Source organism: Delphinus delphis, chromosome 11, assembly GCF_949987515.2.
Source record: "Delphinus delphis chromosome 11, mDelDel1.2, whole genome shotgun sequence".
Lineage (NCBI taxonomy): Eukaryota > Metazoa > Chordata > Mammalia > Artiodactyla > Delphinidae > Delphinus > Delphinus delphis.
Genome location: NC_082693.1, coordinates 99,008,175 through 99,031,672, shown reverse-complemented (window position 1 = coordinate 99,031,672; position 23,498 = coordinate 99,008,175). Strand labels below are relative to the sequence as shown.

The window sequence follows — 23,498 nt, the reverse complement described above, 5'->3', positions numbered from 1 at the left end:
CCTGCTGGCGCGGTGGTTGAGAGTCCGCCTGCCGATGCAGGGGATGCGGGTTCGTGCCCCGGACTGGGAGGATCCCGCATGCCGCGGAGTGGCTGGGCCCGTGAGCCATGGCCGCTGAGCCTGCGCGTCCGGAGCCTGTGCTCCGCGACGGGAGGGGCTGCAGCGGTGAGGAGCCCCGCGTACCGCAAAAAAGAATAACAAAAAGGTTTTAGAGGAAGCAAGACAAGCTCAGTCTACAGCTTATAAGGAAAAACCAGCCAAGTAGCTGGGACAATTCTGAAAAGCAAGAGTGATGAGGGGAGACTGGCCCTGCCACGTAATAAAACACGACGCAGCTATAGTCAAAGGTAAAAGTGCGATGACAGCACGTGAATACACGGCAGAGCCGTGGAACGAACGAGAATGTACAGAAACAGACCCAGACCTAACTGGGGGACACACATCATTCAACAAATGATGCTGGGACATCCCGAGCTTTGTGGGCAAAGACAATGCTGGAACCATACCTCACACCCCGCCCCCCGAAATAAATTCAAAATGGACCAAAGCCTTGAGTGTAAAATAAGGAAAGCAGGGAAGGAGCCAGGGGGGCCACGGTGGGGGGACTCAGAACTTGGGGGTCAGGCAGGGCCTTTCCAAAGCAAGACATGACACATGATAAAGGAGACGACAGATTACGCAAAAACACATTTCCGCAAGGCGAAAGCCTCCATAAACAGTCAAAGATAAATGGTAACCCTGGAAAACGTATTTGCAGCACATATTACAAAGGATTAATTTGTCTAATGTTGAAAACAGCCCAGGAGAAAAACGGGCAAGAGATACAGACGGTCCATAGCAAAGGAAAACAAACAGCTCTTAAATACATGAGACGGCAATCAACCTTCACTTACAAAGAGAAAAACACAAATCAAAATTACATCAGGAAACCATCTTCCTAACAGACTGGCAGAGATGCAGCATGGCGGCTGTCACGACAGGCAAACGGGGTCCGCTTCCCGCGCCCCCCCCCCCAACTTAGGAGTGGAGCAGAGGGCAATTTTGCAAAATCCTGTGAAACCACACTTCCCTTTCCAGGAATGTCTCCTACTCACACTTGCAAAACGACACGTGGGCGAGGTCGTTTCATTCCAGTGTGTACGCCTGCTACCTGCCAGGAGCGTGGTGCCGCCCCTGTGTCCTGGGGAGAAGGGGTGGGTAGACTCAGGCAGGACGGGGACCCAGCGCAGGCTGCAACCCCTTCTGAACAAACTCCTGAATGCATGGACTAGGCCACATAAATGAAGTTCAAAATTAAAATTTTAAGGTAAAAGAAATAAGGAGGGTTCAAATAAAACAGAAAAAAAAAAAAACAACTTTAAAAAGAGCCCTCACTCTCCACTGCAGGGACATCTCTCCTGGATCTCAGAGTGTGGTCCAGGAGCCCTGGGGGTCCCCAAGACCCTCTCAGGGGGCCCAAGAGGTCAGACCTACTTAACAGCAATCCTCAGACATCGTCTGCTTTCCGTACTTGCCCCCTTCGAGGCCCCACCGGCTATGGGGGTGATGGCGGGGGCCCAGAGAACCCAGCTGTCTTTGATTAACCAGACCCCGCCAAGGCCTGCAAAACCACCAGGTGCCCCCTTCACCACTAGTTTCCCCTTTTGGGGGAAAATAGTGATTTTTTTAAAAAACAAAAATATGTTATTTATGTTAACGTGTAATGGGTTTACAGTTGGCAATTTTCGATAAATAAATATTTGTAAATTTCTTAGTTTTAATTTCTCACACAGGAAAGAGCAACGGCTACCTACCACGTAAACAGGCTTTCTGGTGACTTCGCTCACTCACGATCAAAGGGGCTGCGAGACCAGACTCTGAGAAGCCCTGGCCTGTTCCAGTGCTTCGGGGCAGAGATGCGGGGATGGGCTCGGACACCGTGCCCTGAGGACGCCCCCATCAGCCCCCTGCTCCCCATGACCCCAGCCCTGGCCTTGTTCAGCTGCAGTGGGGCCCCGGCAGGAGGCTGTGTCCACGGGCACAACCCCAGACCCTGGGTGAGGGGAGAGGCAGAGAGCTGGCCACGGGCGTGCGGCAGGCTGGACAGCGGGCCCGGCCTGGCTCCTATACCCAGCCACGGTCCCCAGTGTGCCGCGCAGAGCAGCCCAGGGCTCTCACCCGCACCACGCCCCGGCCTGGCCTCCTCAGTGGAGGTGGAGGGCCGTGGACTGGAGGCCCAGCACCAGGAGAGGGCACGGCCGATGGGGGTGTGAGGGCCCGAGCCATCCTGCCCTTGGGGGAGAGCCTCACAGTGACCTGACATCCTGCCGCTAGGAGAACAGGAGACTGCCAGCACTCAGGTGACACCTGTGGGAAGGGTTACAAGCCGGTGGCAGCGTTCTCGAGATCACAGGCACTGCCGGCCTGGAGAAATCAAGGCGTAAAATAGTCCATTTCCAAAACAGATGCTCTGGAAAGAATAATTTTGTGGCCAAAGGGCTCCTCTCTCCGCAGGACCCTGTGACAAATCGTTCTGCAAACAGCAAGCCGTGCTGGTGCCTTAAAAGTAAGATGAGATTTGCAATCATCTACTTTATTGGCTATTCCCTGGGGAGAAAGCACCGCTGGTAGCAAGATGCACCTGGGATTCTCCTCAGTCAGTCTCCAGAGGAGTCCCCACGTGGGGAGAGCCTTCGGACAGCCACTCTTCCACAAAGGTAATTAAAGCAAAGCGCGCACTTGCTTCGGGGAACAATCGTGGCAGAATCCATCAGCCTGTGTGGCTATGATGCTTTAGGTGGCTGATCTGTGGAAACGTTTTCATCCCCATCTTCCAGAGAACTGAGCGAACACGTTAAGTGCAGGTTACAGCATTAGGTGACATAAACTCTTAAAAAAAATGAATAACCTCAAGCACAACCATGAAAATAACGGCTCACAATCTGAAAAGCCAATGGCCGTCTGCGTCCTACATAATTAATGACGCAGCTACCAACGCACACAGGCGCAGGAACATCCCCAGCCCCACCTGCTGCCGCAGGTCCCAACAATCCACTCCCCGTGCGCTGGGGACCCGCTGCGTCTCCAGACATCCCCACTGGACCCCACACCTCAGCCAGCTCCATCCCCACACTGTCCATCACAGTCCCCGGGACCCTCTTCCTGTCCAACACACCCACCACCCCCGGGGGCTGCAGAGCACTGGGCCACCAGTGACCCCCACCCCCCAGCTCACAGCAGACCCTCCCCACCAGCCTTCAGGTGAGAGCGGTCTCACCTTCCCGGGACACATCTCCCTGGGCTCAGGCCTCTGGCCCATTCACTCCTCTCCTTTCAGTCCAGGCCTGGAATAGCATAGCCCCCACAGCTGATAAGGACATGGGGCCCACACAAAGCCTGCTCAGTCCTCACCTCCTGTGCTGGCTGGGGAGGGGGGAGGGGGAGGGGAGGGGAGGGGGAGGGGAGGGGAGGGGGAGGGGAGGGGAGGGGAGGGGAGAGGGGAGGGAGGGGAGAGGGGAGGGAGGGGAGAGGGGGAGGGGGAGAGGGGGAGGGGGAGAGGGGGAGGGGGAGAGGGGGAGGGGGAGAGGGGGAGGGGAGAGGAGAGAGGGGGAGGGGAGGGGAAGGGGGAGAGGGGAGAGGGGGAGGGGGAGGGGAAGGGGGAGAGGGGAGAGGGGGAGGGGGAGGGGAGAAGGGGGAGGGGAGGGAGAGGGGAGGGGAGGGGAGGGGAGGGGGAGCTCCTGTTTCTGACATCAGGTATTCCTGCCCCTCAGAGGAGCACAGCACTGTGCTGCTCCCCCCCCACATTGGACCACAGGGTCTCCCCAGCCACCCCTTCCCACCCCCTCCCACCTTACAGTTGAGGGTGTGGCCTTCTGGACAGGCTCCTCCCCCCAGGCTGTCCCCCTGCAGCTCAGCTAACCAGAACCCCACAACCTGGCCCCACCCCGAGCAGCCTGAATCCAGCCTCAGCAAAGCACAGCAAATCAGACCCAAACCAGCATTTCATCTTAAGAAAGGGGGGCGGGGGGGGGGGAGGGCTTCCCTGGTGGTGCAGTGGTTAAGAATCCACCTGCCAACGCAGGGGACACAGGTTCAAGCCCTGGTCTGGGAAGATCCCACATGTCGTGAGGCAGCTAAGCCTATGAGCCACAACTACTGAGCCTGCGCTCTACAGCCCGCGAGCCATAACTACTGAGCTCACATGCCACAACCACTGAGCCCATGCACCTAGAGCCTGTGCTCCACAAGAGAAGCCACCGCAATGAGAAGCCCGCGCACTGCAAAGAAGAGTAGCCCCCGCTCACTGCAACTAGGGAAAGCCCGCGCACAGCAACAAAGACCCAATGCAGCCCAAAATAAATAAATTAAATAAATAATTTTTTTAAAAAAAAGGATAGGGGAGGGACACTTAACAGGGTCTCCTGTCAGGATGCACTGCAAACAAGGTTCTCTTCCTTGTCTGATGAGAATCGTCAGGCAACAAAAACCAATGGGCAAGATACAGACCCCCCACGCCCATGTCCCTAGTCCCCACTTACCAGAGCAGAAGAGAACCAAGCATCTCGCTAGAACTTTCATCCAAGTCTGACCATAAAAACAGTCACTGCCAAACCCTTAATGAACTAAAAACCATAACTCATGAGAACGTTCCACGTTCCACTGCACCAGAAAAACAAGCTGTGAAAGCTGATAAAATGGATAAAAACCTACATTTCATATAAACTTGCCCTGAGAACTATAACCTGCAAATAAAGCTGGACTTGTCTTCGTCCTCATTAAAACCCTGCCAGGAACCACCTGAAACCCCGAGAGCTCACTCAGTGGGCTTCCTCCAGACGGAAGCCAGGGCCCAGCTCAGCGCACCACCCCGCTCCCACACGCGGCAGAGGCTCCAGAGCACCTCTCTTTGGGAAAACCCAACATCCCACGGAAACAAACCGTCACAGAGCTCTGCCTGCGCAGGTCTCCTGCCAGGATCAGCACACCAAGAGCATCAAAGGAACCCTCTCCGTCTGCGCGCCTGCTGGAGCCCCTCCTGGTCCACAGCCAAGGGGCCCCAGGGTCTGGCCCTGGATTCCCAGGGGAGGGCAGGACCCTTCGAAAGCAGGCGTGCAGACCTGGCGTAACCAGATAAACAGGTTGGCAACACTGAGAAGGGTGGTTTCCAGTCCCACCCCAGGGAGGTAGCTGAGCCCATCCTGCAGCATCAGGAGGCCTCAGTGACAGTGGAAAGGGCCCAGAGATGACAAAGCAATGCCGCCCATGGGGCCCAACCTCCCAACTCCAAAAGGGAACAAAATTCCATCAACTGGCTCAGCGGAGAAGTGAGGGAGAACCCGGAAGCCCCGGCCAAGCACCCCCCCCACGGCCCCGAAGGCCCGGCTGCACCCCCAACGGAGAGGGGGGAGGCTCCCTCAGTTACCACACACGTGCTGTGGCAGGTGGCCCACGACCCTGCAGGCAAGGCCGCCCCGACGTCCGTCACCCCATCGCACTCACTCCTGTGCAAGCGGCAGCTCTGGCCTCATCACCCGATGTAACAGGTAAGACTCCGAGCCCGTGTCTCTTCCTGGGGAGCTGGGCCGGGCACCCGGGGGCCTCCTGGCCAGGCCAGGGAGAAGTAGCAGAGGGGAAACTGCAGCTACCCGGCCCCCGACCTCCCCTCGGAGCGCTGGACCTGCGCACACAGGATCCCCACCAACTCCACAAAGGGCCTTTCCCTCGAGTCCATCCACCTGGGACTTCGGCTGGGCACAAAGGGCGCGGGAGTGGCCGAGGCCTTCCCGGCTGGGAGGTCCCAGGCTATCCCCTCCTCCCCTCCCCCGCCACGAGCTCGAAAACGGGGCAGAGGATTTAATGGCTGCTGGCTGTGGGCAAGTGGCCAATCACCCCTCACCCCCGTCGGGCAGGGCGGCGCCTGCCTGGGCAGTGCGGGCTGGGGGTTCTCTCTGCACAGGGGCAGGGGACCCCCCATGGCACAGGGGACAGTCAGCCAGAAGAGCTGCTCCCCTGGCGACTGCCTGGGTGGCTCGGGCTGGGGGGTGGACACAGGGAGGGGGCGGGGGGCGGAGGCGGGAAGAGGGGCCTCCATGGCCGTGCCAGCGGCTGAGCCTCCTGACGGGAGCTGGTTTTCCTCTCAGGTTCCCCACTCTGGGACCCCGGCGCCTCCACCAGACCCGGATCGCCCTGGGCATCACCTCCCTTCCCAGAAAGGCAGGCAGCACCGACCGGCCCCGCCGCAAGATGAGCATCAGTGGTGGGAAACCCTTCACTAAAGGCAGAACCATAGCCCAGGACACCGGAGTCAGAAGAGACACACATCCCCCCCAAAGCAACCACATGAAAGCCCTGTCCCAGTGGCCGGTCCCCCAGATCACCACTCACGCTGTCCTGGAACCCTCTTTGCCTCGTCCTGCACCTACCCTGACACTTGCAAACGTGCCCTCTGCACCTGCCGCCTCAGTCCCCAGGTGCAGGCAACACACCTGCGTAGGCATCTCTGGGCTGAAGGGCACATCCCTCTGCGCTTGCTTTGTGGGCCCCACCGGGCGGGGGCGAGGACGCGCTTCCCTGGAAGCTTTGCCTCTTGACGGCCCCTCAGGCCCCCGTGACACCCCAACGAGGCCAGGTGTGCAGGGCCCACAACCTTCCCCTCCTCTCCCAGGACCAGGGCAGCCCCAGCCTCTACCACCAGCCCTGACCTCCTCCCCAGGCCATTTCTACACCTGAAACCTCTGGAAACAGCTGCCCTCCCTGGGCTGATCCCCAGAGGTTCCTCACCACCCCCAGGGAGGCTCTACCTCCAAGAGGCTGGGAGCCTCCCCACTCACACACCCCCGCCACTCTCTTCTGGCTGCTTCTGGCCTCTCCCCTACACCCCACACATGCCTGAACACACCTGGCCCCTCGTGTGCTTCCATACCTGCTCTGGCCTTCAGTGCTCTTTAATATCATCATCCCACCTGCTCTGCCCAGACCATGTCCACCAGTCCTTCAAGATTCAATCAGAAGGAGAGGGCAGGGAGCAGGACCCTCCAGGGACCAGTCAGACCCCAGGGATGAAGCAGCAGTACTGAGACAGCGGGCTGTCGGCCCGAGGAAGGCACATGAGGAAACGAGGGAGCTGGAGCTGGTGATCATGGGCACGGAGGCTAGGGGCGCACAGCTGAGATCTTGGGCTCAGTGATGGGGGTGATAGGCAAGGCCCCAGCTTGTGCTTCGGAGGTGAACTCGAGGGTGCCTGTTACATTAAAAATAACTAAACAGGACTTCCCTGGTGGCACAGTGGTTAAGAATCCACCTGCCAACGCAGGGGACACGGGTTTGAACCCTGGTCCGGGAAGATCCCACATGCCGCAGAGCGACTAAGCCCATGCACCACAACTACTGAGCCTGCACTCTAGAGCCTGCGAGCCACAACTACCGAGCCCGCGTGTCCCAACTACTGAAGCCCACGTGCCTAGAGCCTGTGCTCCACAAGAGAAGCCACCGCGATGAGAAGCCCGTGCACCGCAACAAAGAGTAGCCCCCGCTCGCCACAACTAGAGAAAGCCCGTGCGCAGCAACAAAGACCCAACGCAGCCATAAATAAATAAATAATTTTTTTAAAAAAAAATAAGTAACTAAACAGAAAAGAGGCTCCTGCAGGACCAGTGAAGGCTGCATACCATGACCCAAGGACTATGGCTTCTCCAATTCGTTGCACCTGAGGTCCAAAAATATGAAAAAAACAAGATTCAGCCCGTAAGTCTCCCCTTAAAAGTCTGCTCCAAGCCCATATATGCTGCTCCAGAAACTCGGCCACGTAGGGCGGCGCCAGCCCCACATCTGCCTCCCCGCCCAGGGATGTTCCTCTAAGGGGCACTGCTGGCGTCTAGCAACCTGCCCTCCGCATGCGGCGGCCCAGCAGCTAAGAAGCCCCAAGAACATCTGCTAAATGGACAAGGGCCACAGATCCCTCCTCTGCATCCGTCTGAAGGCCTTGCGTGAAGAGCGCACACAACCGGGCACACCTGGGGTGAAGCTTCTGGCTGAACCCGAGGTTGAGGGGAGAGAGCTGGCAGGTGGAAACCCAGCCACGGCTCCCCCGCCTCAAGTCAGAACTCATGGGGACGCTTCAAACATCTGTTCCAAAAGACTGACCTTCTGCTCTTGGTGAAGGGAAAGGGTCTGCAAATCAGTCAACAAGGTTTCCAGGTTTCTTCGGCAGAAACAGTATTTTCAAGCATTTGAGAACAGTGAAGATAAAATCAATTCCTTTATGTTTTTTTGTCCCAATGATTTCTTTTTTAAAAACCTACATGGAGAGAGTTCTAATTTAGGTTATGTTGGTGCACAAAAATAATCCCAGAGTAGGGTTTATATCTTCTAATTATACAGAATTTAGGACAAAATATTCATGCAAGTGATTCTGAAACACTTGATAAATAGGTCATAATAGGCCCTCTTTATTGCCAAGAGGTTTTTTTTTTTTTTTTTTTGCGGTACGCGGGCCTCTCACTGTTGTGGCCTCTCCCGTTGCGGGGCACAGGCTCCGGACGCGCAGGCTCAGCGGCCATGGCTCTCCCGTTGCGGGGCACAGGCTCCGGACGCGCAGGCTCCGCGGCCATGGCTTACGGGCCCAGCCGCTCCGCGGCATGTGGGATCTTCCCGGACCGGGGCACGAACCCGCGTCCCCCGCATCAGCAGGCGGACTCTCAACCACTGCACCACCGGGGAAGCCCTTATTGCCAAGAGTTTTAAACTTAGCCCAGCAGGGCCAGCCTCTATATGCAGAACCAGCAACAGGCAACAGGCAGGAGGCCAGCAGCACCCTCCGTGGTGCCGGCCACATCCTGGGAGAGCGGGTTTATAAAAGCCAGTGGAGGACTGGTCCCCATAAACATAAGCGGTGGAATGCAAAGACTCTCAGGATGGAAAGCTGCTTTGAACTCGAGTCTCCTGCTGGTGTAGGACGATGCAGCTCCTCCCTGGTCCGATCCGATCCAAGCGAAGAGCGAAAACACTCAGGAGAGAAACAGAACCCAGCCCGCCCCCCGCTGGGAGTGACCCACTTAGCGTGAGGCTGGGGCTCTGCATCCTCACTACCACGCGGTGCAAACACTCGCTTCACTATTTTTAATCACACAATTAAGCGGTCAGCTATCAAAGATACACACCTGCGAAACTTAAAAGGAGATGGACGGTCAACTCAAGTCGGGGGGGGGGGCGGGGGAGAAATGGCGCTGGGCCTCAGGGGACGGGCATCAGCGGGCTTCCCTCAAACACGCTCCGATGCCTTAGGCCAAGCGCTGGGCACCACGGGAACGAGTGAGACGGTCCCTGTCGGCCCTCACGGAGCCCACGGTTACACTGTCCGGTCGATGCCAACGGGCCCTCCCCATCCCTCCATGGCCATGGCTAACTGTCGGCTGCAGGGGCGGGTGGGGGGAGGGAACTCGGGACTTGTGGGGGACCTAACCAGGGACGTCAGCCTGGGCCCTGCTTAGCTTTGGAAAACGTGGAGTCAAACCACAGTCCATTTGCTGACGCAGCAGCAGTTAAGTCCTGAATCGGAGAACGCACGAGGAAGAGGGATTTCACGGCCACGTTGGCCCTGGATGAGGGAGGACATGCCAGGGAAGCAGTCACCTGCCCAGGCCCGTCAGCTCCAGGCACCCGGCTCCCGTTCCAGGCCCCTGCCTTCTCCAGCCGCTTTTCTAAACTGGAAGCCTCGCGGGACTTCCCCAGTGACCCAATGGTTAAGACTCCGAGCTTCCACTGCAGGGGGCATGGGTTCGATCCCTGGTCGGGGAACTAAGATCCCAAGTGCCACGCGCAGTGCAGCCAAAAAGTAAAAAAATATAAATAAAAAAATAAACCGGAAGCCTCACCATCATCCTCGGCTGTCCTCACACAGACGCTGCGGGTGCGCCCTTCCAACCTCTCCCGCCCCTGCCCCCAGGATCCAGGCCTCTCCCCCGCAGCTGGCCCGCGCTTGTTTCTCCCTCCCCTCCCCCATCAAGCTGCCTCAGCCAGGCCAGTCCTGAGCAACAGCTGACGCCCACCGACCGGCATCCCACCGACCGGCATCCGCATCGGCAACCCCGGGCCTGGGTCACATACACAGTGACAATGATGTCCCAGCCCCCCAGGGTCACCTCCCCTGGGGGTTAAGGAGTCCCCCACCCCCCAGCGGCCTTCTCAGCTCTCCGGAGGTGCCCGCAGCTCCTGGAGAGACACACATGGCGGACAGAAAGGCATGGGACAGGCCTCCCAAGACAGGGTGGGGGGTGGTCCCGGTGCCCCGAGAGCTGCGCGAGCCAGTCCCCTGCTCAGTCTCGCCTGCCTTGGGAAGGAACCAAGGGCCCGAGGCCTTGCAGGCCACCAAGGGCGGTGGAGACACCTCAAGGCCCTGCTGACTGCCAGTGGCTCAGCTACCCAGGCCACAGTAGGTGGGTGACAGTGACCTTTGGAATCACCCAGCCTCACTGGCCCAGGCCTGCCCTCAAGGGGCTCAGGGTCTAGTGCGGGAGACCCATCCCCACACACTACATGCCAGGCGGCGGGGCCGGGTAAGGGGCTCAGGGGGTCTGGCATGTGCAACCGTAGAACCCGGGTGTTGAGAACAGCCTCCCTGAGGGGTGCGGGAGGTGGTGAGGCCCTCGGGCACACACATGGAGGGGGTGGGCCACCCAGAGCCCTGAGGAGTGGGCCTGGCACAAAGGTTAAGGGGCCACGTGAGGCCCCCAGGCGCGTATCAGGGACGACAGCTTTGACCTCTGAAAACACTTAAATAAACCCGACGAGAGGGCAGGTGGGCCATGGACAAGGGTGTGGGCCCTGCAAGCAGCGAGCTGCCAGCCACTTACTTACTGGGTCCCCCCACCCCCCGACTCCCACTTGCTCACCTGCAAAGTGGGGACAAGGTGGCCCTTTCCGGGGTGGCAGCCACCCACGTACATCCCCTGGCGCCCAGAAGTGTCTAGATACCAGCAACTGGGCTCATCCTCTCCCAGGGGCATCCTCAGACAGCCCTCCCATGTCCCCCAACCAGCCCAGGCCCACCACACTGTCCTCGTGGGCCATGTGAGGCAGGGTCCCCGACATCCAGGGCTTACCTCCCTTCCCCATCCCGGGCGCATCTCAAGATGGCCAATTCTCCGAACGCAGAGGCGGCCACATCGGGTGGGAGGCCGTTCCAAAGCTTAGACAGTGGCTGGCGAGAGGCCAGGTCTCCTTTTCCTGCTTCCAGCCCGCCCGCCCGCACACAGCAGCACAAACCCCAGCCTGCAGAGAACCTGTCCGGCCGGCCTCTCACCAAGGCAGGCAGAGCGGGACCTCAACCTCCCTTCCTGCCGCTGCCAGCACGCCTTCCCCCAGGTGTCCTGCTAGGTCATGAGGATTCCCAGCCCTGCTCCCTCCCCCACTCCCTCCTTCCGCCCTCCCCACCTGCCCGCAGATGAGGGTCGCAGGGGCTTGTGTCCCGGGGGCCCGCCCACCCTGGGAGTCACAATCCTAGATGTCCAGCTTAGAATGTGACAGCCCACCGCCTTGCCCCAGGCCCTCCCAGGAGGGACACAGGCTGCCAGGGCGGGAGCAGCGGGGACAGGCTGGCTCCTCCAGCCCTGCCTCCCCTCCTGTCTGTGGGCCAGCAGCTCCGCCGCCCTCCCGCCCTCGTGCCCAGGGCTCTCTGCCTGCTGACTCATATTTCACTTCCTCTCCCCCAAATGTGCTCGGCAGCAGAGAAGTCACACATCTGCAGCCTCCACCGCGGGGCAGGCTGGGCGCTAAGGAGGATGACCGCCAGTGACCCTCACTCCTTTAAATTCTATTCCAGGTCCAGCTTCCTTGGGTCCCCGTTGCCACCCCTCCCCTCCAGACCTACCCGCCCCCCCCCACCGCCCTCCACTCTGAGGGGCTGACGTATCCACACATCCCCCGGCTTTCTTACGCCGGGGCTGTGGAACAAAACACCGCTTTTCCTCCTAATCCAGGATGGGCTCAGCACGCTTGCGACGGGCTCGCCCAACAGGACAGGGCCGGGCAGGGCCTGGGGGCACGCCACCGCTGACCACCCTCCGCAGGCAGCATCGGCCACAGGTCCTCAGGGAGGCCTCCTGTCCAGCCCACCTGTCTCGTTCCTGACCTTCCTCTCTGGATGGACTAGGGAAAGGGCTGCGGACACCAGTCCCTGGACATCTGACCTGGACGCTGAAGCCAGCAAAGGACCCCAAGGACGTGCCCGGGGGGTCTGGGAGGAGCGCACAGCAAGGCTCAGCCTGCAGAGACAAGGGGCAGCGTCACTTGGGGCAGCTCCGCCTCTGGAACACGGCACCTGCGAGATGATTCACACACCTCGCTGGCTTCTCAGCAGTGGCTGGAAGATGAGACACGACCGTCAGCGTGTGGACTGTGCGGCCACCCCGTGGGCGGGGTGTTATGATCCGGTTCTTCTAAGAGGGAGATTCTGGTGATACTGAGGGTTTGTGTGTTTTCTCAACGACTCAAGTTGCTTCGGAGTTTTAGACGCCAAACTCCCGCCGGAGGCCACCACTGACACGCATCTTCCTGGCTCTGCCCCGTCTGAAGCCGTCTAGGCCGCAGCACTCCCCACTCCCTGCCCCCCGGGCCATCACTGGTTAGACGGGGCTCAGCCCAGCAGTGCAGCACGGCCACCCGCACCATAGAGACCCTGCCCCGGATGGCGATCCCCGTCACCCCGAAGCTCTGCAACCAGAGACGGGGAAGCTCATCTCCAGGCAAGCATCTCCCAGCAGCTGTCTGCGGCCGTCACGGGGACCCAGCAGACCCTCAAATATCAACCCAGAAAGCAGGAGGGACGGCTGTGGCACAGCAAGGACCTGGGGTGGGGGCCACCCAGTCGGGGGGGGGTCAGGGCGCGCAAGGAGACCCGGCCGGCAGGTGGCCTCCAACAGGGCAGGTGAGCCTCACTCCCAGGAAGGCCCACCCACCCCCACCCCCGCTTCCTTGGGGCTCCCCTCACAGGACCAGGGGAGACGGGGTACCACCTCAGTGAGGCCCCAGCCCCACAGCAGGGAGACGAGGGCTTTCAGGATGCCCGGCCGAAAGCCTGAGCTGGGGCAGGACAGCCAGCCACGTGTCCCATGGCTCCCCCAGCGCGGCCCAGAGCCCAGTCCTGCCCCAGCAGAGGTGGGCCACACGCCAGCTGGGCCTCCAGGAGTCCTGGACAGGAGATGACCTTCGATAAACTGAGCCCACGCCAGCCCCAGCCGGTCCCAGGGAGGGCAGCATGGTGACCCACACGTGTAGACAGTACCGTGTGAACAGAACCTCCCCACGAGTGTAGACGGCACAGTGTACACGGCACCTCCTCACAGGCACAGAGGCGGTGCGGTCAGCATGGCAGCTCCCGCCGCTGCTCCATCACCTGTGGGCCACTCAAAGCGACAGCCATCGTGGGTGCCACCCTCAGAAACCCGGAACCTGGCCCACGACACACGGCACACAGGAACCCAGGCGCTGGACCAGCCGCTGAGGCCCAGCCGGTGTCCCGTCCGCTGACCCTCCCCCCCATCTTATCTCAAAAGGGCAGGAGCACGAAGGGACAACCACGGTTCCAGGCGTCTTCCAAGCCCGCCCAGGTGGCCGCCGCTTTCCTCTGAAGCACAAACCCCGCAAAGCCCTGCCCGTGCCTGCTCTCAGGTCTCCTCGGCCCTGGGTCCAGGGTGCCCGCCCCTGCCCACCAACTCGGCCCTAAAACGGTGGGCACCTTGCTGCCTCTCCCTGTCCCACCTGCTCTGAAGCCTCCAGCTGAAGCCCTCCCCCCGCCAGACCCCACACACATGCGGACAGAAACGGGAGCCGGCATGGGGCCCCGAGTGAACCAGAGCAGAACTCGCCCAGTTCTCTCCTTTCCAGAAAGGAGCCCGGCCTCCGGCCTCCAGCCCTGCTCCAAAGAACCATGGTCGGAGCTGCCCCTCCCCGCTGCAGTGCGAGTTCCGAGGAGGTCAGGGAACTCACGGGCCAGGATCTGAGTCAAAGGTGCGTCTGAGCTCCAAAGGGTCCCGCCAGCAGCCCTCCTCCTCTTGCCGCCGAGGCTGGGCCTCCAGGGTGTGTTCAAAGCCAGCCCCGCTTTCAAATTTCAAAGGGATGCCATGTCTGTGCCCATCCCCACAGGCCTGGGGTGACCAGGCACAGCGAGGAGTCCCCCAGTTCTCTTCTTCTCTCCTTGCAGGTCACAGACCTTCTCAGGGAGGCAGCGGCCCCCCCAGCCCCTGCAGGGCCCGTGCAGAGAACACCTATCAGCGCCCGTCCCAACAGCACAGCATGAACCCAGGGGAGTAAGAAGGAGCCACACAGGCACACAGCACTCTGGCCCATGAAGCCACTTCCCAGGGGGCGGGGGTAACAGTCTGATCCTACTCTGCAGCTACACTGGAACTGAACGATCAAGTAAACGATGGCAAATGGGGGAAGCCCAGTTTCCCACTGCTGGAATGGAAACCGATCAGCGAGGGGCGCAATACGGACTATAGATTATATAGTCACCCTGTATATAGTTATATACAGGTTATATACACACGGTAAGGACCATAGGTTATATCGCTAGGATGAACTCACATCTCACTTGATATATTAATGTATTAACACAGACGGTTACACACAGAAGTACTTACAGACGTGTGCACATCCACAGTGTGCATTTCTGCTCTGCCGGCAGAGCGGGCCCAGAGCAATGAGACCCCAGCAGCCACGAGCACACCCAGCGCCCAGATCTTGGTTTCTATAACCATACTCCAGTAAAAGGAACCAGGCTCCTGGGAGAACTGGCTGATTCTAGGGCTGGGACCACCCACAGTGCCAGGAAGTGAGGATGCGTCCACATCACCCCACGTGACAGGGGCACGTCAACTGAACTCAGGAACCCCCTGAACGAGCTCCCAGCGGCCAAGGCTGGAACAGTCTGACCAACGGAATAAGGAAAGTGGAACTGCACCGTAACTCAAGGTGTAAAATAAGGAGGCGTGAATCCATACTGACGTAAAAAATGATTGAATAAACTGAGAAATGGGGGAGACGGGGCAAGTCTCCCATTCAGAAGATTCCAAACTGTTTATAGGCACTCCACCCTCAAAACCCTTACGTGTGGGCTGCACATCCTGACCTCCTTCCAAGGAGGACAGCACGGACAGACGGAAAAGAGTAAGTTTACATCAGCCAGATGACCTAGGCCGACATCACAGGGATCAGTGCCCTGAGGGGATGGGATGAGGGCTCTTCACCTCTGTGACCTTCCTCCCAAAATCCACGACCCCAGTCTAACCCGGAGAGAAACATCCGAATTCCAGCAGGGCGTTTCCAACTGTCCAAACTCCAGTGGAGAGCGATCTACAATGTCCCTAATACTCCTTAAGACTGTCAAGTCATCAAGAATAAGAAAAGCCTGAGAAACTGTCCCAGCCCAGAGGAGCCAAAGGAGACACGACAACTGAATGTAGTACGGTGTCCTGGGGTAGAAAAAAGACATTAGGTGAAAACTAAGGGAATCTGAATAAACTGCAGACTTCAGTTAGTAATTATCAATATTGGGCTTCCCTGGTGGTGCAGTGGTTGAGAGTCCACCTGCCGATGCAGGGGACACGAGTTCGTGCCCTGGTCCGGGAGGATCCCACGTGCTGCGGAGTGGCTGGGCCCGTGAGCCATGACCGCTGAGCCTGCGCGTCCTGAGCCTGTGCTCCGCAGCGGGAGAGGCCACAACAGTGAGAGGCCCGCGTACCGCAAAAAAAAAAAAAAAAAAAAAAATCAATATTGGTCCATTAATTAATTATAACAACGTTCCACACTAAAGTAAAATGGTAATAATAAGAGAAACCATGGGGAGGGACAGATATATGAGAACTCTGTGTTTTCTTTGTAATGTTTCTATAAGTCTACAACTGTCCTAAAAACTACAGTCTATTATTAGGGGAAAAAAAGAAGGAAAACAAAACCAAAAACCCAGCCTGCCACCGAGTGTGGGGCGTGGTGGGCAGGTAGGGCAGAGGTGGGGCCGGCAGGGCTCAGCTCACTCCGCAGCTCTGCCTGAACGTCCAGGATACCCAGAGCCAGACCCGGGTCTGCCCTTGAGGTGATCCAGAGGACACAGACAGTACAGTTTCAAGGATAATCGAGGAAGAGAAATAGTGGGGCAGCCAGTAAGAGAGCCCATGGGACTCAATGCCTCACAAACACGCCACCCCCGCCATCTGCAACCACTCACCCCCCCGACACTGTCTCCAACAAGGCCAGCCAGGAATCAGATGAAAAGCGGGGACCCTGCTCTCCAGGAGCTCAGAAGGCAGGCAGGTAAACAGAGGATCACACAGGATGATAGGCACAAGGGCCCTAACCCTGGGGGCATGGGAAGGCTAGGAGGGCTTCCTGGAGGAGGTGACTTGAGTGCAGCTCACATAAATGGTAAGTGTGCCAAAGGCCACTGAAAATGAGTCATATGAAATGGCTCATGGTGCCGGCACAGAGTTCTCAGACAGCCATAGCGACAGAAGGGGCCGCTACGAACTCTGACCCCGGGTGCCAGGCGATGCAAGGCGAGCCCACCAAGACTGGTGAGAAAGGTCGTCCAGGGTCACCTCGTGCTGGGGAAGAGGGGCCACACTTCAGGAGAGGCATCAAGCACAACTCTGTCACTACACGCTGCCACACAGGTGAAAATGCGTCCCGCTAAGCGAAGGAGAGCAGGGCCAAACCTCCACAGAGCATACGATTCCCCTGATACGAAATGTCCAGGGCAGGCAAATCCATGGAGACAGAAAGCAGATTAGCTGTTGCCAGGGGCTAGAGGGAAAGAGAATGAGTGATGGCTAACGGGGGTGATGAAAACGTTCTAAAATTAGATTGTGGTGAAGGCTGCACAATTCTGTGGACATGCTAAAAGTCGGTGAATGGCACGCTCCCTGGCTGGATTGCATGGTATGCGAACTGTGCCTCGATAATGATGTTTAAAAAACAAACGCACACCTCTCTCACTGCCCAGGCCTGCCCCCGCCTTTGGGGAGCCTGGCCCCTCCCCTCCCCCAGCCCCCAGCTTAGCTCAGCTGCAGGTGGGCTGACCCCAGCCAGGCCCCCAGGACCCAAAGCTGCTGGTCCCTGGAGGCCAGGCTGCAGAGTGGCCCCCGAGGGCAGAGCAGGGAGCGCCTCCCTCATCCCTGCTCTGGGCTGCTCAGGACCAGAACAAGGCCCCTGCCTCCAGGGAGGACAACTGCTGTGGGGGGCGGGGGGGGCAAGTGAGGGGGGACTTCTATAAACCGGGTGCTGGGGGAGGCCTCCCCAGCAAGGGGGAGGGAGCAGAGACGTGCCTGACACAAAGGTCTGCCAACCCTGGTACAGCCCTGCAGGCAGCACCTGCGGAGGGGAGGGGGGCAAGGCAGGGCCTCTCTGACCTGGGAGGAGGGCACAGGCTGGGCTCAGGTGGGCCCCACCGCACTCCATGCTGGCGGGCTGGGGAGGGCCTCATGTGCCGTGTACCCCCTGCCCACAGGGAAGGACTAGAGGCGGCAGCCCTCTTCACCGATGCTGGGGACCTGACCACAAGAGGGTTGAGCAGTTTCCCTGGGGGTCCCCGGGCCACGGCAGCCCTCCATGGCGCCAGCACACCTAGTTCTCCCACCACAGCTGAGCTGGGTTCGGCGGCACAGGGGGGCTCTGGGTAGGGCAACCCATCACCACCCCCCCGCCCCGGTTCCCGAGGGACAGAGCAGTGGGGGCTTTCTGAGCGCCCTCACTTCACAGAGCGAGCGGTGCCCGGTGTCAGGGTGTCAGGTGTCTCTCTCCCCAGGTGTGGACTGAGCTTCTGGGAGAGGCAGAGCCCTCACCCCCGACAACAGCCAGGGCCGCTCCATCCAACACCAGCCAGTGCTGGGGCGCACTGGCCCCCTTCACCACGACTCTCTTCCTGGGGGGAAGCTGCAATGGTTGGGCCTCCCCACCCAGGGCCTTCCTGGGGGAGGCAGTGCAGACGCGGCCAGCTCGGGCCAGGGCCAGCTCTCAGGCCTCTGGCTTCTATATTCCACACCAAGACCCTTGTTTCTCGGTGACCAAACGGAGGCCCAGAGGGGTTAAGCGTCTTGCCCAAGAACACACAGCGACAGACCAAGAGTTTTCTCCACTTAATCCCCCTGCATACAGCACCCAGCTTAGGAACAGATACCCAGCTCTGCCACTCACCAGCCTGTGGCCTCTGGGAAGTTACTTAACCTCTCTGTGCCGACAGAGCTAATAATAGCACTGACCTCCAGCTGTTATGAAAATCAATCATATAAAGTGCGTGGAATGCCATCAGGCCCAGCATAAGAGACGCTCTTGCTATAAGCACACGTTTGATGGCAAAGAGACTTCTCATCATGACTGTAAATTTACTTCCTCTGTTTCTTATACAAACCCCCAGAAATTCAACTGATTATCAGGGAGGCAGTGAGGTTAAGAGCACAGCCTTTGTTGCCAAACAACCCGAGTTCCGATCCCAGCTCTGCTACTTAACTAACTGGGGACTGAGAACAGCCGCCTGCCTCTCTGGGCCTGTTTCTGCCTCCGCGTGAAGGTGGAGGTTGTGAGGACCACGAGGGCCAACGCCTGAAAGACACTTAGCACCGCACCTGACACTATACTGAGTGATTTCTACTATTAATTTCTTTTTTCCTTTGGACAGGCCAGTCCTTCCTGTCTGCCGGTGTAACCACAGGAGGCTTTAATCACAGGCCTTAAACATCATCACAACCCTGGTTATAACTCAAATGCCAAGTGATCTTAATAACCTTTAGATGGCGAGCGTCATTAATGGTGAATTACAGTCCAAAGTCTCTGCCCGACTCCCCCGTACAGGCCACACGCAGACCCCAAAGGCTCAAGGAACACAGTTTTCTCTAATTAGGGAAACCCTCACTTTCTTGCTTCATCTCAATCAGTAAGAGAAGTCGGACGACCTGCCTTTAAGTTCTCAAGTCAACCAACTGCCTTCCTCTGTCAGCGGCCAGCTCCAAGCAGGTGGCCCGGCTGCCCCTCAGGCGGGGCTGGCTGTGTCTCAGCCACTCTATCTCCGCAAAATACTCGTCACCGTCAAGGACCCAGGCCTCCTCCTCGTCCCCAGCCAGCAACTGAACTCTCAGCCCCCTTACAAAGGGTGTTCTCTAGATTCTGCCCCGGATAAAGACCCAGTGAGAGCCCCCATTGCCACACCACCCCAAAGCCAAGGAAAAATCAGACCTAAACCCCCTGCAGTGCCTAAGGGCCCCCCAGCTGGCTTTCAAGTCCCAAGCAAAGGCCTTCCGAGTGCCACCTGGGTGGTCACACGAGCACGTCTGGGCTGGTAAACAAACAGAAGCTGCTCCCCTGGCAAGGGCATCCGTATTCCTATTACTCACTCTCAATGTCCACGTCTCATTACCCCCAATTCATTTTTAACTACTTTAAGGGGAGGGATGCTCTGCTACATACCCCAAGGCTGTCAGCAGCCTCCACAGGAAGCAGGGGTACTCGGCTTTCGACAAAGATGGTCTCCCTTCCTGCTGGCGACAGGAACAGCAGCCTTGTCCAAGCAGGCCACACAGCCACCACCAGTGTCTTCCGCCCCAGCTGGCACACGCCCTCCACTGACTGGAGCTCCTCAGACGCTCAGCAAGTCCCCAGCACGGCCACTAGGCAGGAGCCCTCCATCCTGACTACACAGGGGGCCAAACGCCAGAGAAAAACCAGCCCAGGTCCCCGAGAGGGAGTGGCCCCCAGAAAGGAGGACCTGGCTGGAGCCACGCCACTCCACAATGGGAAGCCCACTCCTGCACAGAGCTCAGATACGACTGGCTTCAGGAGGCAAACTCCCAAACCGCGAAGCGTGGGGAGCTGGAAGGGGTCCCCTAGGGCCCATGAGATGACAGTGTACCAGTGGTACAACCACTAACATGGGTCACACCATGGAAACATCAGGGGAGCCCTTCGCTTCTCCGATTACGTTGATTCCACGGAGATGCAGGCTGGGCCTGGCACTGGTATCTCTGTCACATCTGTAACATCGCTCAGATACTCTGTTACAAACAGAAAATGCGCTTCAGGCTCGCAATCTCCCCTGGCAACTGCACTCTCACTGGAATCTAATAACACTTTGTTTTCATTGGGCCTGAACCACTATTCTATTCTATTGTACAGCAGAAGGGGTGATTCAGGAAAAACGGGCCTGATTCTCCTCGTTTCTAGCTGGTGAAGGTGAGGCCCGGGGAGGGCAGGGGAAGCAGAGGTCACACGGAGCTGGCGACCATCGGGGGGGGTCCTGACACCCACTCTGGCTGGACAGATACGAGGAGCGCCTCACAGCCTGGCGGCTTGGAGAGACCACCAGGTTCTCCCTGCATGAAGGGCCCCTGCCCACCCAACTCAGTGGAAGACACAGACTAAGGCGGCCAGGGCCAAGCAAACCACACTTTGAGACTTTCCTGTTCAGTTTCCAGGAAATGCCTTTCCCGAGTGCAGGCAGGCAGACAGCAAAGGGACAGGCCCTGACCGTCCCCAGGCCGCACCTCTGGGACAGCCACACCCCATGAGCCAAGGCAGCCCACAAGAAAGAAGGGCAGAGAGGGGGTGGCGCCGTCTAGAGGCTCCAGGGAACCCTACCTCCTGGTCCCCAGGACCAAGCTGGCACCCCACCCCCCCAAATAGGAGTCCAGCACTGGGCAGCCTGCAGGTTCAAGACCCCTGCCTATGGTCACAGTGCTGCAGAAGGATCAACATCACAGCCAAGACAGAGGGAAGGACAGGCAGGCCAGGTCCCTTACCTGGGCTAGGCAGGGAGTTTTCAGAGGGGTTTGCAACAGGAAGGAGGGGCAGGTTTAATGAGGTCCCTGATCCGAGGGGCCCCAGCTAACATTGTGGGATGTGGTTCCACCCCAGCAGGGGACAAGGGCAACAACTGGAGCACACTCACCCAGCCAGACTGTGCGTCCCCAGATGGGCCTGGGACACGTGGGGCAGAGTCAGGAAATCAACAGCCGCCAGGGGGCGAAGGGCACCGCTGGCCTCTCCAGGGTGTTCTGCTCTCTGCCCTAGGTGTGTCCCGTCGGGGAGGGGGGTGGGGGGGGTCTGTATCACATCATCTAATCCTCTTGTCAGCCCCCCTCCCCGTTTACTGGTGGGGAAACTGAGGCATGAGACAGCTCAAGGCCTTCCTGCCCAAGGTCACCGAACAGATGTGTGTCGGAGGCAAGGCTCCAAATTCCTCTCTTTAACTATTGCACAGCCCTGCCCCTGCCAGGCCCAGGCCTGAAACTACCCCTAGGGCTGCGCTGCGATGAGCGCTGGGGCTCAGAAGCCTCCATTTTTGTGGGGGGGAGATGCTCAGAACTCTGTCTTTTCTCCCCAGCCTTCACTAGGAAGACAAGAAGGGAAACCCATCCTGCAGAAGGTGTCGCCCAAACTGAATCCTCCCCGCCTCCGGAAATGCAGGGCTGGCGACAGCCCCAGGGTGGACTCAGCTTCCAGGGGTACCCCCTCAGGTCTATGGCCCTGGCCGGGGCCGCTGCTCCTACTGCCAGAGCCTCCCTGCCCAGACAGGTGCAGCAGCCCGCCCGGCTCCGACTCTCCTCCCTCCCCCGGTGGTAGGCCAGGCCTGGACGGGGGTGCAGGGCCTGCTCTGGGCAGGCGGGGGCCCCGGGCTGGGAGCTGCTGCACTACACCTCTCCTCCGTGCCTGCACGCGGGGCTGGGCCCCAGCAGAGCCCCATCAGCTAAAAGTCCCAAACAAAGGGAAAGGGGACAGGGCGAACGGAGGGGTGCGGGGAGGAGGACGAGCGCCCACAACTTTTTAGCGGGGTCGTCTCTGGGGTCACAGCGGCCGGGGTCTCCCTCCTCCTCTCCTGTCCCCAAGGAGTGAGTGGCGAAGACGACATTTGCCGAGCCCGCCCGTGCCCCAGCCTGGCCGCGGCGACCCCCGCCCTGCCCACCACCACCACCCCACCTCAGGCCCCGCGCCCACGGGACGTCCTCCTCTCCCTGGCCAGCCCGGCACAACGCGGGCCAGGAGTCGCCGCGGCCGCGGCGCGCCCAAGCCAACGCGGGACCCGGGGGCGTGTAAGCGGGGCGCGCCCGCGCGGGGCCCTGCTAGGAGGGCCGCTGGCTGCGGGAGCGGGGAGAACGTGGACGAGCGCGCCGGGTCGCGGCTCGGCCGGCCCCCGTGGGGAGCCTGTCCGTGAGTCCGCCGAGGTCTGTGTGGGCGTCCGCACGCGCGCCGCTTACCCTGCGCGGAGACCGGGGCCACCTCTCATCCAACCGCCGCCTCGAAGCCCCCTTCGCCAGCCGCCCGGCCGCGCTGCACCTGCCGCCCGCCCGGGAGCCGAGCGGCGCCGGGGAGCCCGGAGGAGGCGGCCCCGCGGGTCCCGGCCACGAGCGCGGAGGCGGAGGCGGCGGCGACGGCGGCGGCGGCGGCGGCGCCAGGTCGCGCGCTCGCGTCCCGCTGCGCGAAATCTGCGCGCCCCCGGCCCGGCCTGCGCAGCCGCCGCCCCGCCCCGCGCGCGCTCCGCCACGCCCATCGCCACGCCCCCTCATCGCCACGCCCAACGCCACGCCCCACGACCTGAGCTGGCAAGCCCCGCACCGCCCCGCCGCGCCTTAAAGGAGTCGCGCCCCTCCTTGCGCGGCATCGGGGCAGTCGGCCCACCCGGATGCGGCCCCTCGCGGGGGCTCGTCTGCCCTGGCGGATTCGCACGCGAGAGCGAGCTGGGTCACGCGGCACCACCTTTGTTTGGGTGGCCCACGTGCGCCCCCGCCACCTGCACCCACGCGCACGCGCGGCGACTCCTCCGCGCGGCCGTCCGCTGGTTGCGCCTACGGCCGCGCGGTCCCGCGCGTCTATAGGGCGGACGCCACGGGCACAGCCACGCCCAGGCACGCATGCTGCCGTCACTTCATCCGCGGTCCGCCGGCCAGACACCCCACGGGAGCGGCAGTTGGACCGCCTGAGGTTCAGACCTGCGTCAAAGACTGCTACCGGTGGCGACCACATCCCATAGGGAACCGCCTTTACCCTGAAGCCACTCTTCGGCCCACCCAGGGGGAGGGTACCTGGACCCTGCAGGGGGAGGGCAGGTGGGGTTGCACACACTCCCTCTAGACTCGAATCTGTAGCGGGGGCTGACCCCCCCCCATGCCCAGGGGCGCTCCCTGACCTCAGGATGCGGGCCTCTTTCTCTGAGTCGCACCTTTGTCATTCAAGGGCGCCCATCCCGCACGCTTGCACACTGCGGGGCGGGGAGTTAGTAGAGGGAGGCAGCTTTAAGCCCACCTGACGCCCCACCCCTGCCCGAGTCTGGATGCGCGCGCGCGCGCCCCCAGGAGAACCCTGCACATTCCTTGGCTCCCTGACCAGGGGCTGTCTAGCTTACCAGTAGAAGGGACCACCCTTCCAAAACCATAGGTCCACATCCTGGGCTGCGGGCCCCACGATTAACTCCCCACCCAGGTCTGACCAGGAGGATGGCTGCTGGAGCTTGGAGTCGGAGGATTGGGGAACCCAGAGAACAT

The 23,498-nt window shown here is 60.1% G+C and overlaps 1 protein-coding gene across 5 annotated transcripts in view; it reads right to left on the bottom strand.

The window, feature by feature from the left end:
• GRAMD4 (GRAM domain containing 4) overlaps positions 1-22,424 on the bottom strand; it is a 78,920-nt gene extending 56,496 nt beyond the window's left edge. For 3 of the 5 annotated variants that reach the window (XM_060025832.1, XM_060025831.1, XM_060025833.1), the window contains exon 1: positions 22,215-22,424. In XM_060025832.1, coding sequence (XP_059881815.1) covers positions 22,215-22,243 — 29 coding nt within the window. In that variant the 5' untranslated portion in view covers positions 22,244-22,424. Of the gene's footprint in view, positions 1-12,164; positions 12,238-19,431; positions 19,449-22,214 lie in introns of those variants that run through there. The other 2 variants (XM_060025834.1, XM_060025835.2) reach the window with 2 other exon arrangements.
• Positions 22,425-23,498: the final 1,074 nt, after the last annotated feature.